The sequence below is a fragment of the Halichoerus grypus genome, chromosome 9, assembly GCF_964656455.1.
Source record: "Halichoerus grypus chromosome 9, mHalGry1.hap1.1, whole genome shotgun sequence".
Lineage (NCBI taxonomy): Eukaryota > Metazoa > Chordata > Mammalia > Carnivora > Phocidae > Halichoerus > Halichoerus grypus.
The window spans coordinates 67,954,858-67,972,809 of NC_135720.1; the positions used below are offsets into that span (position 1 = coordinate 67,954,858).

The following is a 17,952-nucleotide window of genomic DNA, read 5'->3' on the forward strand; positions in this document are numbered from 1 at the left end:
TGTGCACTGTATCCCACCTGCTCTTCCCAGCAGTTCTTCCCTCAGTCTCTTGCATCATCAGCCTTTCTATTGGAATCATTCCCAGGGCATATATAGTCGGTATTTGCATCCTCTTAGCTTCTCTCTTCCTCATTCTCTCTAGTGCCCAGTCCATTCAGGCTTTTATTATACCACTACTCCAGCATTGCTCTTATCAAGGTCACCAGTTGTCTCCACATGACTAAATTGAAATGATTTTCAGTTCTCATTATTTTTAAGATTTATTTATTTGAGAGGGAGGGAGGGAGAGCATGCACAAGTAGGGCGGGGCAGGGGGGCAGAGGGAGACAGAGAAAGAATCTTAAACAGACTCCCTGATGAGCACAGAGCCTGACTTGGGGCTCGATCTCATGACCCTGAGATCATGACCTGAGCCAAAACCAAGAGTCGGACGCTTAACCAACTGCGCCACCAAAGCGCCCCTAGTTATCATCTTTTTTGGCTTTTAGTAACATTTGACACAGTTCATTACTTTCTTTTTATATGTAGCACTTTCTTTAGTTGGTCTCTAGGATACCATACTAGCCTGGGTTTCCATTTTCTATCTCTGGCCACTTTCTCTGATAGTTTCCTTTGCTGGTAATTTTTTTTATCTTCCCAACCTATTCATGTCAGCATGCTTAGGGCTCAGTCATTAAGGCTCTTTTGCTTATCTCTCTACACTCATTTCCTCAGTAATCTTATCTAATATCATAACTGTGTATACTTCTATTTGCTGATACTTTGCTCACACCTGACCTGAACCTCGTACTCCTGTATCCAGCTACTTACTTGATATCTAATAGGAACTCAAACTTAACTATTTTCCAAAAACTAAGCTCCTGACATTCCCCTCAAACTTAATTCTCCCATGGTCTTCCTCATCTTAATTAAGGATTTAATCCCTAAACTGTGATTTACTAGCTCAGGCTGAAAACCTTACAGTCATCCTTGACTATTCGGAGACTAAACATTTTGGTTCCCTTTTTGTACTATCCTTAAATGAGTTTGGATATCTTCATTGGCTCAAAAAGTCTTATTTTGTTTCTATTCATGTCTTGTTAGTTTCAAAAAGAATTTGAGTTACGTATTATTGAATGAAGGATCTGTATCATTCCCAACCTGTAATCATAAATATTTCTGCTTTCCTAGGCTCATTCATGGACATCGCTTCTACAAATACCAGTAATAAAAGTGACACTAATATGGAGCAAGTTCCTGCCACAAATGATACTATTAAACGCTTAGAATCAAAATTGTTGAAAAATCAGGCAAAGCAACAGGTTTGTTTTGTTACTAAAAGTAAAATCATATGATGACCTTACTAGTAGTCATAACTTTATACTAACTGAAATTATTTGTCATCTTCCATTATACAAATGCTGAATCTTGTTCCTAAAGCAGACAGAATAGAGACATAAAATGAGATTTTCCTACCGTTTATCACCAAATTGTTTTCCCTCCTAATGATTGCTGCCTTTGCCACAGTGCAGCTCCGTCCCTGTGATGTTCCCTAACTTTAATGTTGATGATTAAAAATGTAAAATACTAAAAAAAAAAAAAGTAAAATGGTTATTTCTTGGTTCTACTACCCAGTTAAAGGAGTTTGTCCTAAGTCTATCATTTCGTATTGTTCAGATTTATTATATTTTTGCTGTTGTTGATTTAAAAGTATTTTAAGTGATTTTATTCATCTTACCTGAGGCATTTAGGTTAACTAATAATTGTAGCCTTTAACTCCCAGCTCCAGTGACTGCCCTTTCCTAAAGGCAGCGTCTGTAGCTTTCTCTCCCTTACCCCTGCAGCGCCCTCTCCCTAAAACTTCCCTTTTCAGAACAGAATCCATTAAGAATCTCAGGTGATATCTTCCTCCTCCTAGGCTGCCCAGGATTTTTCAATTTAAAGAGCTTCAGTAATTCAAATTGACCTATAATTTTAACAGAGTGAATCGGGACGTTTAAGCTTGGGAGCTTCCCGTGGGAGCAGTGTGGAGAGCTTGCCCCCAACCTCTGAGGGCAAGAGGATGAGTGCTGACATGTCTGAAATAGAAGCCAGGATTGCTGCGACCACAGGTAAAAAGGAAATAAAAATCTGAAGAGGAGTGGAAAGAGTAGTTTTAATTGTTTCAGTAGTGGGAATGTCAGGTTTTTTATGTCATAAATTTTTTTAAAGCAGGAAGTAGGCTTACAATATACTTTCTAAGCTTCTAGCAAATAATTTGTATGTTTTTCTCCAGTTCCAAATAAAGCAGGTATGACTTGTAAAATTATTTGGATCATAAAATATATTTTTATCAAATGTAATTCTTTCAGCTCAAACGTGAACTGAAAATTTAAGTTGGAAATTGAAATTTTGCCAAAACCAGAATGTTTTAGAGGATTTTTAGTGATTCTACTAGAATTTGTGCTGACTTCAAATAATAGCAAATATTTTGTTTTGAAATTAGCAGAAAAATGTACTCTAGATCCAAATATGATTTGGCCTTACTGTCTGCCCCTCTTCCTTCCAGTAGCAAAAACAGCTAAGTTGGGTGTAGCTAGTTCTTTTAATTGTTATATAAAAGATCATGGTAATTTTATTCAATCTTGAAAAAGCCAGCATTTGAATTCCATTTTTTCAGTTCTTAAAATGATTAATTACAGAAGGACTGGTTAGCACAAAAACAATTACAGTTGACCCTTGAACATCGCCCAGGTTCAGGGCATCGACCCACCATGCAGTTGAAAATCCACATGTAGGGGCGCCTGTCTGGGTGGCTTAGTCAGTCGAGCGTCTGACAGGGAATCTGCTTGAGATTCTCACTCTCCCTCTCTCTCTGCCCCTCCCTCGGCTCGTTCTCTCTAAATAAATAAATAAGTCAAACCTAAAAAAATTAAATCAAAGAAAGAAGAAAGGAAGGAAGAAAAGAAGAAAGAGGAAGGAAGGAAAGAAAGAGAAAGAACATCAATCAGTCAATCCAGGGGTGCCTGGGTGACTCAGTCAGTTAAGGGTCTGCCTTCAGCTCAGGTCATGATGTCAGGGTCCTGGGATCAAGCCCCGTGTCAGGCTCTCTGCTCATTGGAGAGCCTGCTTCTCCCTCTGCTCACCCCCCCCCCCGCCATGCTCTCTTGCTCTCTTTCTCTCGCTTTATCTCAAATAAAGAAAATCTTAAAAAAAAAAGAAAGAAAATCCATATGTAACTTTTGACTCCCCCAGAACTTAACTACTACTATTGATCTGAAGCCTTACCAATAACAAATAGTTAACACATGTTTTGTATATTATATGTATTATATACTGTATTCTTAAAATAAAGTAAACTACAGAAAAGAAAATGTTATTAAGAATATTGTAAGGAAACTAGGGGCACCTGGGTGGCTCAGTCGGTTAAGTGTCTGCCTTTGGCTCAGGTCATGATCTTAGGGTCCTGGGATCCAGCCCCACATCTGGCTCCCTGCTCAGCAGGGAGTCCACGTCTCCCTCTCCCGCTGCTGCTCCCCCTGCTTATACTGTCTCTCTCTCAAATAAATAAAATCTTTAAAAAAAAAAAAGAATATTATAAGGAAAACACATTTGCAGTACTATACTGTATTTTTTTTTAAATCACATATAATTGGACCCACGCAATTGAAACCCATATTGTTCAAGGGTCAATTGTATATGTTTTATTACCTGAGTGAACATGTAACCTTCTTTCTAACCAGGTTTGAGCTTAGTAATGCTGGTTTGTTTTCTTTCCAGTTCTTCCAGGGGTAGAGGGGAGCTAATTATAAAAGTAAATACATTTCTTTTATGGAAAATGTGAAAATGGAAACAACCAAAAAAAAACAGTTTTCCATAATTGTCCCACTTAAGAGATAAACACTTAACAATTTTGTGTATTTACCTCTGGTCTCTTAACCATATATGTGTATACATGTGTATTTTCATGTATATTAGTATATATATTTTTTAACTTAGCTAACCAGGTTTGTTTGTTTTTTTTGTTTTGTTTTTTTTTAAGGTCTTTTTTCTCATTCATTTGTTGTTTTTCTTTTTTTCTAAATAGAAATTCTCATTTTTTGTGGAGCTCTTTTCAGAAGTTTTCCAGAGGACCAACATATTGTACTTGTCTTCATCTACTAATGAACACTGATTATATCAGCACTAGAATCGGCTAGCTATAACAGAATATTCAAAATAGCAGTGTCTTTAACACATAAGCTTTCTTGTTCACACATAAAGAAATTTGAAGGTAGGCTCTATGATCATTAGGCAACTGAGCTCCTCTGTTTCTGGGTCACAATCCTATTGTGTGGCTTCCATCCTTAAGGTAACTTTGTGCTCCAGAATAGCTATCATAATTGCAGTTGTCACATCCACAGTCCAGGCAGCAAGAAAGGAAAATTAGGGGAAGGCCAAAGGGCCCATGCCCAAGCTCTTTCAAGGATCTTTACCAGAAGTTCCCCCTAACAACTTCCATATAGATGCCTTTGGCCATAGTAATATGGTCAAATGACTACACCTGGCTGCAAGGGAAAAAAGGATCTGTGATCTTTTATCTGGGGACATTGCTGTCCTGAGTAAAGTCAGGGTTCTGTTGCTAGAAAGAGGGGAAGAATAGAGATTGGCAGGAGACTGGAAGTCTTTACCACACAGATGGATCTTTATAAATGATCAGGTTGAATGGAGCTCATCAGCCACTAATAAGCCCTCCTGGTCTCTGAGTCGTAAGTGTTTTCCTGTGGAGTGAGGGCATCTCAGTGTAGTGGCAGATGAATAGTGCACACAGTGACATATCTTCACACTTGGAGAACCTTTCCACTTCAAGGATATCATTCAAGTTAGATGTGCTAAATAATGATTACTACTCTAAAATAAGAAGTGGTGTTATAACAGTTTTATATCTTTGCTAGTGTCAATTTTCTAGTCAGGTACTGGTTTATAATTATTCCTTACAGAAGTGATATTTCACTAGGTTAAAAACAACCACACACATTTAAATTATCCCACCCTCTCTAAATGTAGAACAGATGCCATTGAACATCACTGAATTTTATACAGTTCAGATTTTTTTTATGAATTGTCTTTGAAAAACTCATATTCTCCAGCTTTTAATACTGTTCACATTTAATGGAAATGTACCTTGAACTTTGGAAACTACAGTAAATATTCAGTTTAATAGAAGTATGTGTAAATACTTATTTTAAAAAGCATATACATTTCACACTTTGATTCAATAATTATCATTTAATCACAAATTTTATTTATAGCACACTTCAAGAAACACCTAATTTGAACATATATTCCTGTGTTTGTGTGATTAAAACAAATATGGCAGCTTATTTCGTTTTAACTCCTCTCTCCCTTCCCACTTTCATCCTAGCCCTTCATTGCTTATCAGCGATTTCACTTAGGTAGATTGTTTCTCTGAACATGTTTGAAATTTAGCTTCCTCATTACCCTGCAGCTTTGTTTGTCTCTGTCCTTTTTATTTTTTTTCCTGCTAATTAAAACCAGTATGTGAGACATCTTTATTGATATTTTTCTCCTAAATCACGCCTTTTCTAAGCATGTATGAAAAGTTAGATAGTTCTGCATGCCATACTGCATGAAGTATTATTAACATAACTATTTGAAAAGTATTCTGTTTTTGTAGTTAATCGTTTTCTGTGTTACTGTTTGTGGTTGTTTGCATGTATACTGTATATATATGTTTTTGCAGCCTATTCCAAGCCTAAACGGGGCCACCGTAAAACTGCTTCATTTGGCAACATTCTGGATGTCCCTGAGATCGTCATATCAGGTATCATAGACCACCTGAGTTGGTCTAATAGCTGTGGGACCGGAATAATGATCCCTGGTACTTATAAAATGCTTCTTGCTCCAATTTGTTTAGGACATAAAAAGAGATACCTTGCATGCAGAGATTAGGAAGACAGATTGAAAACTATACATTTATATATACTGAAGCAGACTTGACAGGATACCTTAAATCTCCAAAAATGAGGGTAGAATAGAAGGCAAAGTAAACCTTTTCCCAGAAGGGAGAATACTAGCCTAGAATTTTACCAACTTCCTCCCTGCTTTTAAGTGAGCAGATGAGCTGAACCAAGACTTTATTTGCACCCAGCAGAAAGAGGAAACAACTATTTAAAAATATTTGTTGACCTTGGTTCCTTTCCTTCCTTAGTTTCTACTTCTGGGGTTCCCTCTAGGCTTCCTATCCAAGCCTCTTTCTGTTGGTAGCAAGTGAAATTTGAAGTTGAAAAAAGAGAATTGCTAAATACCATTTTTGCCTTAACTAGAAAATAGAAACAAAACTAAATGAGATTTGCTGTTTTGCATGGTATCTTGCCAAAGAATCATGGTCAATTCTGATTCTTATATGTTATCAAGAGAATCTTCTTGCAAATTACATGTTTTTATACCTAACTCACACATGGTACTTCAGTCTTAATTGGTAAATTGCTTTTATTTGTTATAGTAATAATTTCATAGATGACTCTAAATCACCATATTAGGCAGAAGCTTAAGTGGCATATGTGATCTTCATTATTGGTTAATATATGTCATCAAAATTATCATTTATTTCTCCATCTGCTTTGGGTTTTCCTCCACCTCTTCCCCAAAAAGAAATACACAGTTTTTCCCACACACATTCATGGGTGTGATTTGGGTAAATTCCTCAGCACTCTATACACTGACTGTGATTGTGCTTTTAGCATAGTATTGTATCGTAGTTGAATACCTAGAGGTCATTTTCTCCTCTAGTAAAATGAAAACAGAATATAGAGACCATGTCTTTGTTACTTATGGTTGACAGTATCAGCAGTTATCTGACAGTGCCTCACACATAGTGTGTAATAAATATGTACCTATTAAATGAACAAACTATTATTACCTCCCATGGCCAGGAACTAGGATACATATAAAATCTGTATAAATTATAAATATGCATAAAACAAATAATATAATTCTTAGGCATTTTATCTGTAGAAAACCATTTTATATTAAAGTAATTAATTTTTATTCTTTCAAAGTGCTTTATTCTATAACATCATCACTATTGCTGTTCAGAGAAAAGAGTTAACCCATTTCTCACATAGTAATTTCGTTTATTAAGTCATGGCGTGCTTACAGAATTAACAAAGTACTTGAGATCATTTTACCTCCATGCTGAAAGGTACAGTGTTTAAGAGAATAATATTTTGACTAAAGAAGTGGGAACACTTAAACATGCATACTGTTAAGTGTGATTACTTTCAATGTTTGAGTGAATCAGGAGAATTTAGGCAAATGGCAGTATAATCTTAATCCATGTCTATGAGTAAGCATTAAGAACACATACAGACACATACTGAATGCTGTAGCCAGTACTGTACAAAATAATGAGGGAGAGAAAAGAGAAAGAATAGTCTTAATGGTTCTCAACCAGGATGAATTTGCCTTCCAGGGGATATTTGGCAACACTTGGAAACACGTTTGGTTGTCACAAGTGGCAGATGGCATATATATGGTGGGCAGGAGCCCGGGATGCTGCTAAACATCCTGCAGTGTACCAGACAATCTTCCAAAAGCCAAGAATTACCCAGCCTTAAATGTCAACAGTACCGATGTTGAGAAACCCTGCTTAGATGCTCTTGTGTGGCCTATAAAGTAGTTCAGAGTACACATTCTTAATTGACCTTTATAGCAGTCTTATAAATGGGTTACCAGATAAAATTATGGCTATTTTATGAATGAGGAACTTAGATCTAATGGGTTTTGAGTGGTTTTCCCAGAGGCACATAGCCAGGATCCCAACCTAGATCTGACTCCAAATCACGTCCATTTTCTCCTCTTTTGTTTGAGTCAGAGAAGATAGAGTAATTCTGCCTTGCTCCTCTTTAGTGTTCACATTAAAGAGAGCTCTTTGGCTAGAAGACCCTCTCTTGACACTGGGTCCTTATTGGAGTCAGGAAACCTTAAGTCTGCTCTTAATTGCCAGAGCAACAATGCTATTCAAATAGAAATGGTATTCAATAACACATTTTATTAAATATTCTTGATGACTTCCCCCCCAGATATCCAAACATTAACCTAATCAGTTTTGCTTTCTTTAATAAAAGAATACAAGCACTGAAATTAACAACAGTTGGACATAAAAGCCAGACATTAATGTGTTCTTAAGTTGTATTTTTAAAAATTAAATATAAAAATATAACCCATACTTTGAGACTATTTCAAATGGTCTTACATGGCCATTTTAAATTATAAAGGAAGATGATACTTAATTCCCAAAATTTCTTAGTACCTTTTAGAATTTGTTTCTTCAAAGTCCCATTTCCCACAAGTTCTGTGGTATTACAGAACCTCTTGATACACCCAAACAGGTACTCATTAATATTGGATCCCATTTGTAAGTATTTTTTTAAATATAGCAATTTTTTTTTTATCTTACTGTAATGAATAAGTATTTTGAATAATACTTTCCTTTGGCCAAGTCCAGTATACTGGGTCTAATGTACTTCTTGGAATGAACTGCCTCTTGTAATAAAAAAGAGTATTCCTTTAAGCATCACAAAACTTTTATGTGTACTTATTGGCAATGTACAAATATATCTTTTTGAAGGTGTGTCTTGCTTGAATTTTTTAAAATTTACCAAGTTGTTTAAATTGTAAAATGACTGAAATGCCTAGTCTAGTCACAGGTGGACAAATTCAGGTCTTGTTTTTTGCTTGCTCTTTGCACTGTTTTATATTCTGCCATCATTCAGATGAGGAAGAGCAAGCAATCTAAGGCTTACAATGACATTCATTAATGTAATAGTCACTCAGGTCATGCAAAAATAGACCTTTAATACCTTAGGAGTTCCTATGGATCAAGCTACACAATTTTTTATACCTCTTGTACATTGACGGTGGCTCTGAAGAAGTATTGGCAAAGTTTGCTGCTGATAACTCCCTTCTACTTTTCACTGCCCACAAAGAGTGGCTATAGATCAATGTGGCTTTTTATTACAAAGCAACACGTAGTTAATAGGAGATTGCCAGTAGAGTATGACATTTTGCTAATTCTTCATTTGTGGAGAGGGCCCTGTCAAGTAACAGGGTTCTATCTAAGCAAAGTAAATGTAAATGTAGAAGTTTCTTGCTCAGGATTTAAACTGTTTGACCTACCATTTTCTAATCTATTTGTTTATTGAACATGATAAACTGATAAATTGAAATGAACTTTGAGAAGAGGAAATAGACTTTCTTAAATATTTTCCAAGTTTTAAAAGCATAATCATTTCTCCCTTTTAGCCAGTTCCTTTTTTAATTTGTTTTACTTTTATTTAAAGAAAAGGTGAATGAGTGGCATATTATTAGATTGCTTTAAATTTACTAATTTTTTTCCTCCAAGATTTTAATAAGAATACGAATTTTTGTTTATTTCATTCTTCTACTTGGATTTTCTTGACTTTCTCACATTCGTTTTTGTTATATCCAAGCTTCCAAGGTTCCTGTTTTTCCCCCATCTTCATCTCATATACTCAAATGAAATAGGGATTATGAATTATGAAACTGTATAATACATTCTGATAATATTTACTGGTGTTAGAATACCTAAATTTTACATTACTTTCAAAAATCCCAATATAAAAGATAAACAGGTAAAATGTCAAAAATTAACAAAACAGGAGCAACAGCCTTTTCCCGTTTAAAGCATGGAGTAAGAGACTGAGTAGTTAATGCAGATTTTGTTCATGGCTTTAGTTTCAGTAATCGAAAAAGATTAGCAGTTCTGCTCTGGAGTCCTTGTGTGAATAGTTACAGCACTTAAGGAAATCAACTGCAATAATAATGCATTTTGAAATCCACTGAAAAGCTACTATCAAATACATACATATATACCACCTGTAAAAGACTTAATGGAAACATTAGTCTTCTGTAGTTCCTTACTTTCTAAAATGAAATTCCTTACACACAATTTAGACCAGATTGATTACTATCCTAAAATGATATATATTTCCAAATATTGCAAAAGTAAATTTTTCCAAATACTGATATTGTAGGACTACTGTAATTATATTATAAATACATCTTTAAAAAAATAACCTACAAAGTTTTATAGAATATTTATGTTTAAACAGTTTTTTTGCTGTTATACTCAGTTCTGAATTTCTTAGTTCAGACTAAATTATAATGCTTGAGTTCATTTAAAACACTTGAAAATTCTCATTTATTCCGTAGATAAAAATTGCCTTAATGTGCTTCTATTTGAGAGCCTTGAACAGTGGTGCTTTAGTATACCTTTTGTAAGGCAAAAATAATATGGCATAGCATTTTAAAATCATAGAATGCTTTAACCAAAGATGATTTTCCGTCTTACATACAGTTCTTAAGGATATAATAAAGATTGAATATGCAAATGTTTTATAGTCAGTCATATAAAATGTTTTTGCCCAGGTCCCTGAAGAGCCTGAATTTAACTGCTATTTTTTGTTTGTAATACTGTTCTTTTTTTTTTTTTTATTGTTATGTTAATCACCATACATTACATCATTAGTTTTTGATATAGTGTTCCATGATTCATTGTGTACAACACGCAGTGCTCCATGCAGAACATGGCCTCTTCAATACCCATCACCAGGCTAACCCATCCCATCACCCCCCTCCCTCCAGAACCCCCAGCTTGCCCCTCAGAATCCATCGTCTCTCATCGTTCATCTCCCCCTCCGATTTTGTAATACTGTTCTTAAAGCTGAAAGAAACTTCAGGTGTCCTTATGATTTCAGCTGCAGTTAGATATCTTAACTGAGAAAAATTTAATGAATATTCACTTTTAATTTCAGTCAGACACATTTAGCTCTATATTAGTTGTTTTCAAGAGTATGATGAATAGTTAGAGTAAGTAGAGTATGGGAGAGCCCAAGCATATTTAACAAAAATAAATAGGTAGTTGAGTTTCTCATGCTTAAGTCTTTTCCTCCTTCGAAGTTTCAAATACCTGAAGTAATTGGCAAACAGATTGGGCTGGTGGGGGGGCAGTGCAGTGAGGGCTTTGTAGAATGCTGGACAGCTGGAGGCTGCAATACTGTTCAGAGACACTTGGGCACTATTTGGCTTTCTCCTGTCAGGACAAGAATACAACCTTTTAATACTATATTTGGTTCAAGAACCAGTAGATACTATTTATAAACATTACTTTAACTGTAAGTACATAAATTACTGGTGCAGTTTTTTCCCCCTGAATAGTGCAGTGCTGGTGTGAAGAGACAGATAAGAAGGAAACTTTCCTAGATCTGGCAAGTTCCTACCTTGGACACATTGTGTCATTAGCAGCTATAAACCTTTGAATTAGGGACTCTGAGGCCCAAGGAGAGCTATGCTGAAATATTTCTGTTTCTGCTGTGTGTAGCCACCTCACCTTACTAAAATTCTGTATTTGTGGCTAATTAAATAGGGAAGTTCATCTAACCAACATTAAAGAGAATGTTTAGTAGTCTTTACATATCGTAGCCTGTCAAGATCACATTTTGCAATCGAAAAAACTGAACTCTAACCTAATGAAAGCTAGTTTGTTAGAAAACAAAACATCAATAATAATTACTTTCCTTTGATAGGAGGAAAAAAAAACTCACCCTGAAGGGCCTTCTAAGGAATGAGGTAGGATTTGTTGAAATAAATAAAAGAATATGAAATTTGTGGCAGCCTAAATGAGAACATATATTTTTTAAATTGCACAGTTTACTATGAAGCAGTGATATAATACTACAGTGTATAGTGCTGTACAAATTTTTTTAATCTTATGTATTTTACACATGAAGAAAACAATTTTTAATATTTTTAATATTAAAAATTTTAATATCCAGTTTTTTATATTAAAAATATTATTTTAAGGAATATTTTAATATTAATATTTTATTTTCTATATAGTTTGTATTAATATTCATTTTTATATAATATATTAATATTCATTGATATTATTTTAATGAATATTTTAATATTCAAAACTTATGAATCTCAAATTTTTCAATATTTGTTAAGAGATGTCTCTAGGAAAATGTAGTGTTGATTTTTACATGAAAAGACTCTTCAGGAAGTTTGGAAAATAGAAAAATAAGAGTAATTAAGTTTGGAAGATAGAAAAATAAGTAATAAAAATGAGCTTACTTAAACCAATAAGAAAAGCCACAGGAGTGACTAGGAAGGACTCTGTTCAAATACCAGTTCAGTAAATAAGTTGTACTTAAAAGAGCAGCTTTTTGAAGAGATGGATTCTGTTTTTGTGACATTATTGTAAGAACAATTGAATTGGCCTATAAGCTGCTATTTCAACCATACTTTCTTTTTGGAGGGAAAGGGGGTATGTGGGGGGTTATGATGGGCTAGGGATATAGTATATTCCTTTTGTTGCTCTTAGAGAAGTTGTTCTAAAAAATATCACTTGTTCCCTATCGTAAGTCCTGAAAGCTCCAGAATTTATTACAAAATGAAATACTCAGGACGTCATTTGCAGGTTTCAGATTCCTTGATCAGGCATCGGTAGACGTCGTATTGGCCCTTGATTCTACTTTTTTCATTTACACTACCATGTGTAGTATAGGTATGCACATATCAAAGAACCATGAAAAAATGTAAAATAAGTGAGTTTCTAAATTAGTATTCAGTTGCAAAAAAAGTCCAGACTCAAGCTAAATTTACTGAGAACACACCCAGTAATTTTCATTTGCAATAATAGGAGTTTTATTTTTTTTACATTCACATTTCTAAATTATGACTTAAAACTTAATATTGGAGCAACAAGTATTTGTTGATTGCAGTCCTTTTTTGCTTTGTCTAAACTATTTGCCAGATGGTTTCTGCCATGGTTATGCTAATTAAAATGCATTGCCTAATATTGCTTGCTTTGATTCATGTTGTAGCTTGAAGATTTCTCATTTTATGGCATTTGTTAACTGTGTCACCTCTTATTTACCCTACTTCCTTAAAAGTTTTTATTCCCCTTCCTTCTACCCCACTTAGATTTTAGTGTTTTTGTTGTTATTGCAGTGGTGATGTAATGATTTTTAGACACATGTGCTGAGTGGTTCCCCAGATTCACAAATGTTGCTAATCTGAAAAGAGAATTCCAGACACTTTTATAAGCCTGTCTCATCTAAGCTAATTTTAGAATGATTGTGTTGAATGAAGTGTGCCTAAAATTGCTTATTAGTCATGGTGGTAGGGATCTTTTTGTTCTCAGGAAACAGCGATAGTTAAAAATTTTCATAAAAGTATCTTAGTGTGCCTGATTCAACAAATGTGTGTTATTTGTGTTATTTTAATTTGTATCCAAAAGTTGGAACTTGCGGGGCGCCTGGGTGGCTCAGTCCATTAAGCGTCTGCCTTTAGCACACTTCATGATCCCAGGGTCCTGGGATCGAGTCCCACATTGGGCTCCCTGCTCAGCAGGGAGCCTGCTACTCCTTCTTCCTCTGCCGCTCCCTCTGCTTGTGCTCTCTCTCACTCTCTCTCTCTCTCTCCAATAAATAAAATCTTTAAAAAAAAAAAAAGTTGGAACTTGGAATGAAATGAAATTTGAAGTAAATTTGAGCTAAAATTATGCAGAGAATTCTAAAACATAGCTTAAAATGAAAAAAAGCGATGATGTCTTATAAATTTGAGTGTGGCTATAAACTTGAATTTTTATATTTACTACATATATCACTGCATTAAACATTATTCTGTTGTAAGGTCCTTTGAGTTTACATACAAAATAATAATGGGGTCACATGGATTAAGATGCTAAGGTATATTGCTGATTGGTTTAAAATAAGATCTGAGGATTATAGAAATATAAAATTTTAAGAATGAATTGTCTGCTAATCGGGCCAAAACTGTTAAAGTGCATGTTCTGAGTGCTACCTACTAGTTGAAAAATTATATAATACGGCTTTCAGAGTCAAAAGAATTTTGAGTATTGTATCAGCTGTTTCTCACAATATTTTGGTGTTTCCTTTTAGACAGCTGATCTCTCATCTTAGAAGATACCATACAACCAATTCTGTGCCCAAATAAAAGTATTGAGTGATACTCCTGCTTAATTCATTCTATTTTGTTTATATTTGTAGAAATTTTTCGTAAACTGATTTTTAGATTAAATTATTATTAGCATTGATGTTCCTAAAGCAGGATTAACACAATAGCCCATTTCAGCAAGCTGTACATTTGAGAATGGAATGAGAATCATTCATCTTCAGTAGGAAATTAAAATAGTTGTTCACCAGTAATAATTTACTAGATTCTGACAAAAACTAATGGGATTAAGTAAGTGTGACTCAGTATAATAAATTTAAGCCTAAGCATCCTTTTAAGCCCTGAATGAACAAGGTACTGTTGTTGGTTAAAGGCAGTCATGTCAGTACTACCTGCTGGCTAGCTGTCTTGCTGAAGAAACTGTAACGTAAGGCCCTTGAAATAGATGCCATCATCAGCCCCAGCCCACAAATATTCATCTATTTAAATACATGACAGAAGATGGTGCAAGAGAGTTCAACAGCTATTCATGTGGGGTAGGAGTAGGACCTACTTTGTTGTAGGCCAGCAGCTTTTGAGTTAAAATTCTGCAGCTGTTTCTCTTCCTTTCAACATTCTCTTCTTCTTCTTCTTTTTTTTTTTTTTAACAGTAAACTGACTTAACTATTTTTCCCACAAACATTTTGTGTAGATCCAAGGAGGAACAAATTCCAGCTTCCTACTGTAGCAGTAACAACTTTGTTGTCTGTCTGAAGAGATCTCAGTATTCTACTTTTTTTTATCTTTTAAAAGGCAACGGACAGCCAAGACGTAGATCCATCCAAGACTTGACTGTTACTGGAACAGAACCTGGTCAGGTAAGACTTAACATTTGAATTCCCTGTCTTTGAAGAATAATAAGGGGCAGAAATCAAGAATTAACTATAACATATATACTCTGCAGAATTAGTTTCATGAGTTGACCTAAAATTGTGGTAGAGGGGTTCATTGGCATTTGAATTTAAATACTTTGGAAAAAAAGTATAGATGCCATTATTAGTTTAACTTGAAGGATAATTTATTATAGTAGGTTGATTAATTCAGTAGTGCTCCATGTGCATTACATGGTTTTTATATATGATTTAATAAAGAAATATCAACTTTGTAATTTAACAATTTGTTGTTATCCTTATCCTCTAAAGTGAATCCTTAGTGCTGCCTCCTTTTTACTAATGAGGTAAAGAAAAAATTTTTTACTAATTATTTTACTGATTACTAATATTTACTAATAAATATTTTCCCAAGAAAATGTCACTCCTGTGCCATCACATAAGGCACTAACATACCTAGATGTCTCTAACATCTTTTAATTTGTCATATCTTACTGGATTTATATTTTTGTGAAATATGCTTAAGACAATATTTACTAAGCAGATGGATAAATTCTGGAAAGGCTTCTATCACAGTTGCTAAGGTTTTCTTCATCTTATATTTCTGGATGTTCTTCTAAACTCCTCTTATCTCTTTATCACTTTCTTTATAAATGATCCAGACAGTGTTATAATTTTAGCCATTACTGACTAGTACAGAGTTTTAACAAGTATATAAAAGTAGAAGCTCAGCCAGTGTTTTTTTTTCTGTTATTCAGATCAGTATACTGGACGTATATAATTCATATGATATCTTTAAAATGAATGAGAACTAATTGTGAGGTATTTGTTGATTTATTTTCACTTGTGTTGCAATAAGTGTTACGAGTATAGCATACATCTGAAGTAATAAAAATGTCACATTATGGTCCATATTCATGTAAAATTATAGGATTATGTATTAGAAACAAAGTGATTTAATTCATGATGAAATGTACTAGTACTTTTAGAAAGGTATTTTATTATTTCATATTTAAAAAAAATTTTTTTTAATTTATTTTATTTGAGAGAGCACAAGCAGGGGGCATGGCAGAGGGAGAGGCAGAAGCAGGGAGCCTGACACAGGGCTCCATCCAAGGACCCCAGGATCATGACCTGAGCTGAAGGCAGACGCTTAACCAACTGAGCCACCCAGGCGCCCCCCCTTTTTTAAATAATATTTTAAATTTTAGAGAATCTTTGTAGTTGTTAATAAAAATTTGAAAGCCTTTTATAGCTATCAACTTAACAAAAAGCACTTGAAATATTTATGATAAATATCCTTGATCTTCATTTATATCTGTATATATTTTTATTTCTCACAATGCCTAATCATTCACTTAAATGCATACACACACATACATACATTATACGTATAAATTTATTGTATATGGTATTAAGTAACCCTAAATCTGAAGGTATTATAAATGAATACAATCATTTTATTTCATTTATTTTAATGGCTTTTTCAGCATATCTGCTTTTGTGAAGCCCCGGAACTTTTGAATGAAATTTCCCACTTTCTTCCCCTCAAATACTTCAAGTGTTAATGAGGGCATTTAGTAACAGATAGTTTAGCATCTGGTATTTGCTTTGATTCCTTAGAGGCTTGATGAGCTCAGCCTTTTTAACACTGTTTACTATTGCCATTGATATTCCAGTTATGAGAAACTCTAGCCAAGTGTTCTCCCTTTGACTGGGAATGCGAAGCCTGCTCTAAGGCAGTTCAGAAGCATCTGCTAGTGGAAGTGCTTTTCTTTGTACTCTGTAGTAAAGGCATTGCTGTCATTCAGGACTGACCTCACCGTACCAGCCTTCCTTATTTCATCACAAATTCTGTATTACTTGAGATTATGATTTTAATTTATAATACCTTCCGTAGGAAAACATTGGAACTGAGGCAGACTGTGGTTGTGTGATAGTCATTTGCATGAATTGTCATGGACTACTACAAAAGATTCGGAGTGAGGGGGAATTTGGTGTGGCAGTACAACCTTTTCTAAAACAGGTGATAGATAGCCATTGTGTAGCCAGTTTTTAACACTGATCCACCCTTTCAAAATTACTTAAGTATTATAAACTTAAAATGCCAGTTTGGGATGAGGATGGTAAATAGTAATTCTGATACACTGGGAAAACATTTTCCTTCTGAAAGTGTTAAGATAAATGACCATTAAATCTTTTTAATACTCATGAAAATAACATTATTTGAGAAACAAAATTATGCACAGTATGGATTTTCAAAATTGAAGGTATAGTTCTTTTTAAAGTCTGGCTAAGCAATGATAAAACAGATGTATGGGTTTTTTTTGTTTTGTTTTTTTTTTTGGTTGGTTGGTTGGTTGGTTTTGGCCATGGAAATTGAGAAAGAACATAAAGAAAAGAATTTGCCCACCCAGTACAGTCCTCAGAGGAAGAGAGAAAACTTACTAATGAAGCTTAATAATACATCTCATAGAGGAAAGTGAACTGATTGGAGTTTATACTTTGGCTCTTGATTCAAGACCGACCTTAAAATCACTTAGACTTTATATCTATAAATTAAAATTAGGTTGTTTTTATACTGCCATTGCTGTTGAGCGGAATAGTGAATGAAGCAAACATCTGAATTAACAGTAGTTGTGATTTGTCTGAAATATTGCATCCTTACAACATACAACTCACTTTTAAATTAATTCAGGTTTTTATTAAGCCAGGAAGCTTATTAAGCACACGTAGTGAATCTGGCCTCTTAGGTACTTTGAAAACATACTGAGAAAGAAAAAAGTTGCCCCAGGATGTCCAGGAACTGATCTGACGCTGAGGCCTCAAGTACTGTTAGAAGCTGGACATAAACAATTTCTCAGAACACCAATAGACAAGATTATACTGAGACCATGATAAGATGAGACAAAACAAGAACATTTTATAATGTCTCAGCACAGACAAAACAGGGTCACTGTGCCACACACAAAATACCAGACATTGCCTTTTCCCAGCTGATGTGAGTGACTGTGCTTCTTTACCAGCTGCAGCTTTATCCTTATCCGAGTTTATCTTCCCTGGAGAATTGCCTCTGTTTTCTGGCAGTAGCCAATCTAGAGTGAACCCCTCCTTCCTTAGA

The 17,952-nt window shown here is 34.6% G+C and overlaps 1 protein-coding gene across 2 annotated transcripts in view; it reads left to right on the plus strand.

Moving 5' to 3' along the window:
* The window catches only part of MAP3K7 (mitogen-activated protein kinase kinase kinase 7), a 71,780-nt gene that overhangs the window by 35,362 nt on the left and 18,466 nt on the right, over positions 1-17,952 (plus strand). The window contains exons 10-13 of one of the 2 annotated variants that reach the window (XM_036114315.2): positions 1,171-1,301; positions 1,961-2,090; positions 5,702-5,782; positions 14,755-14,819. In XM_036114315.2, coding sequence (XP_035970208.1) covers positions 1,171-1,301; positions 1,961-2,090; positions 5,702-5,782; positions 14,755-14,819 — 407 coding nt within the window. The remainder of the gene's footprint in view (positions 1-1,170; positions 1,302-1,960; positions 2,091-5,701; positions 5,783-14,754; positions 14,820-17,952) is intronic. The other variant, XM_036114327.2, reaches the window with a different exon arrangement.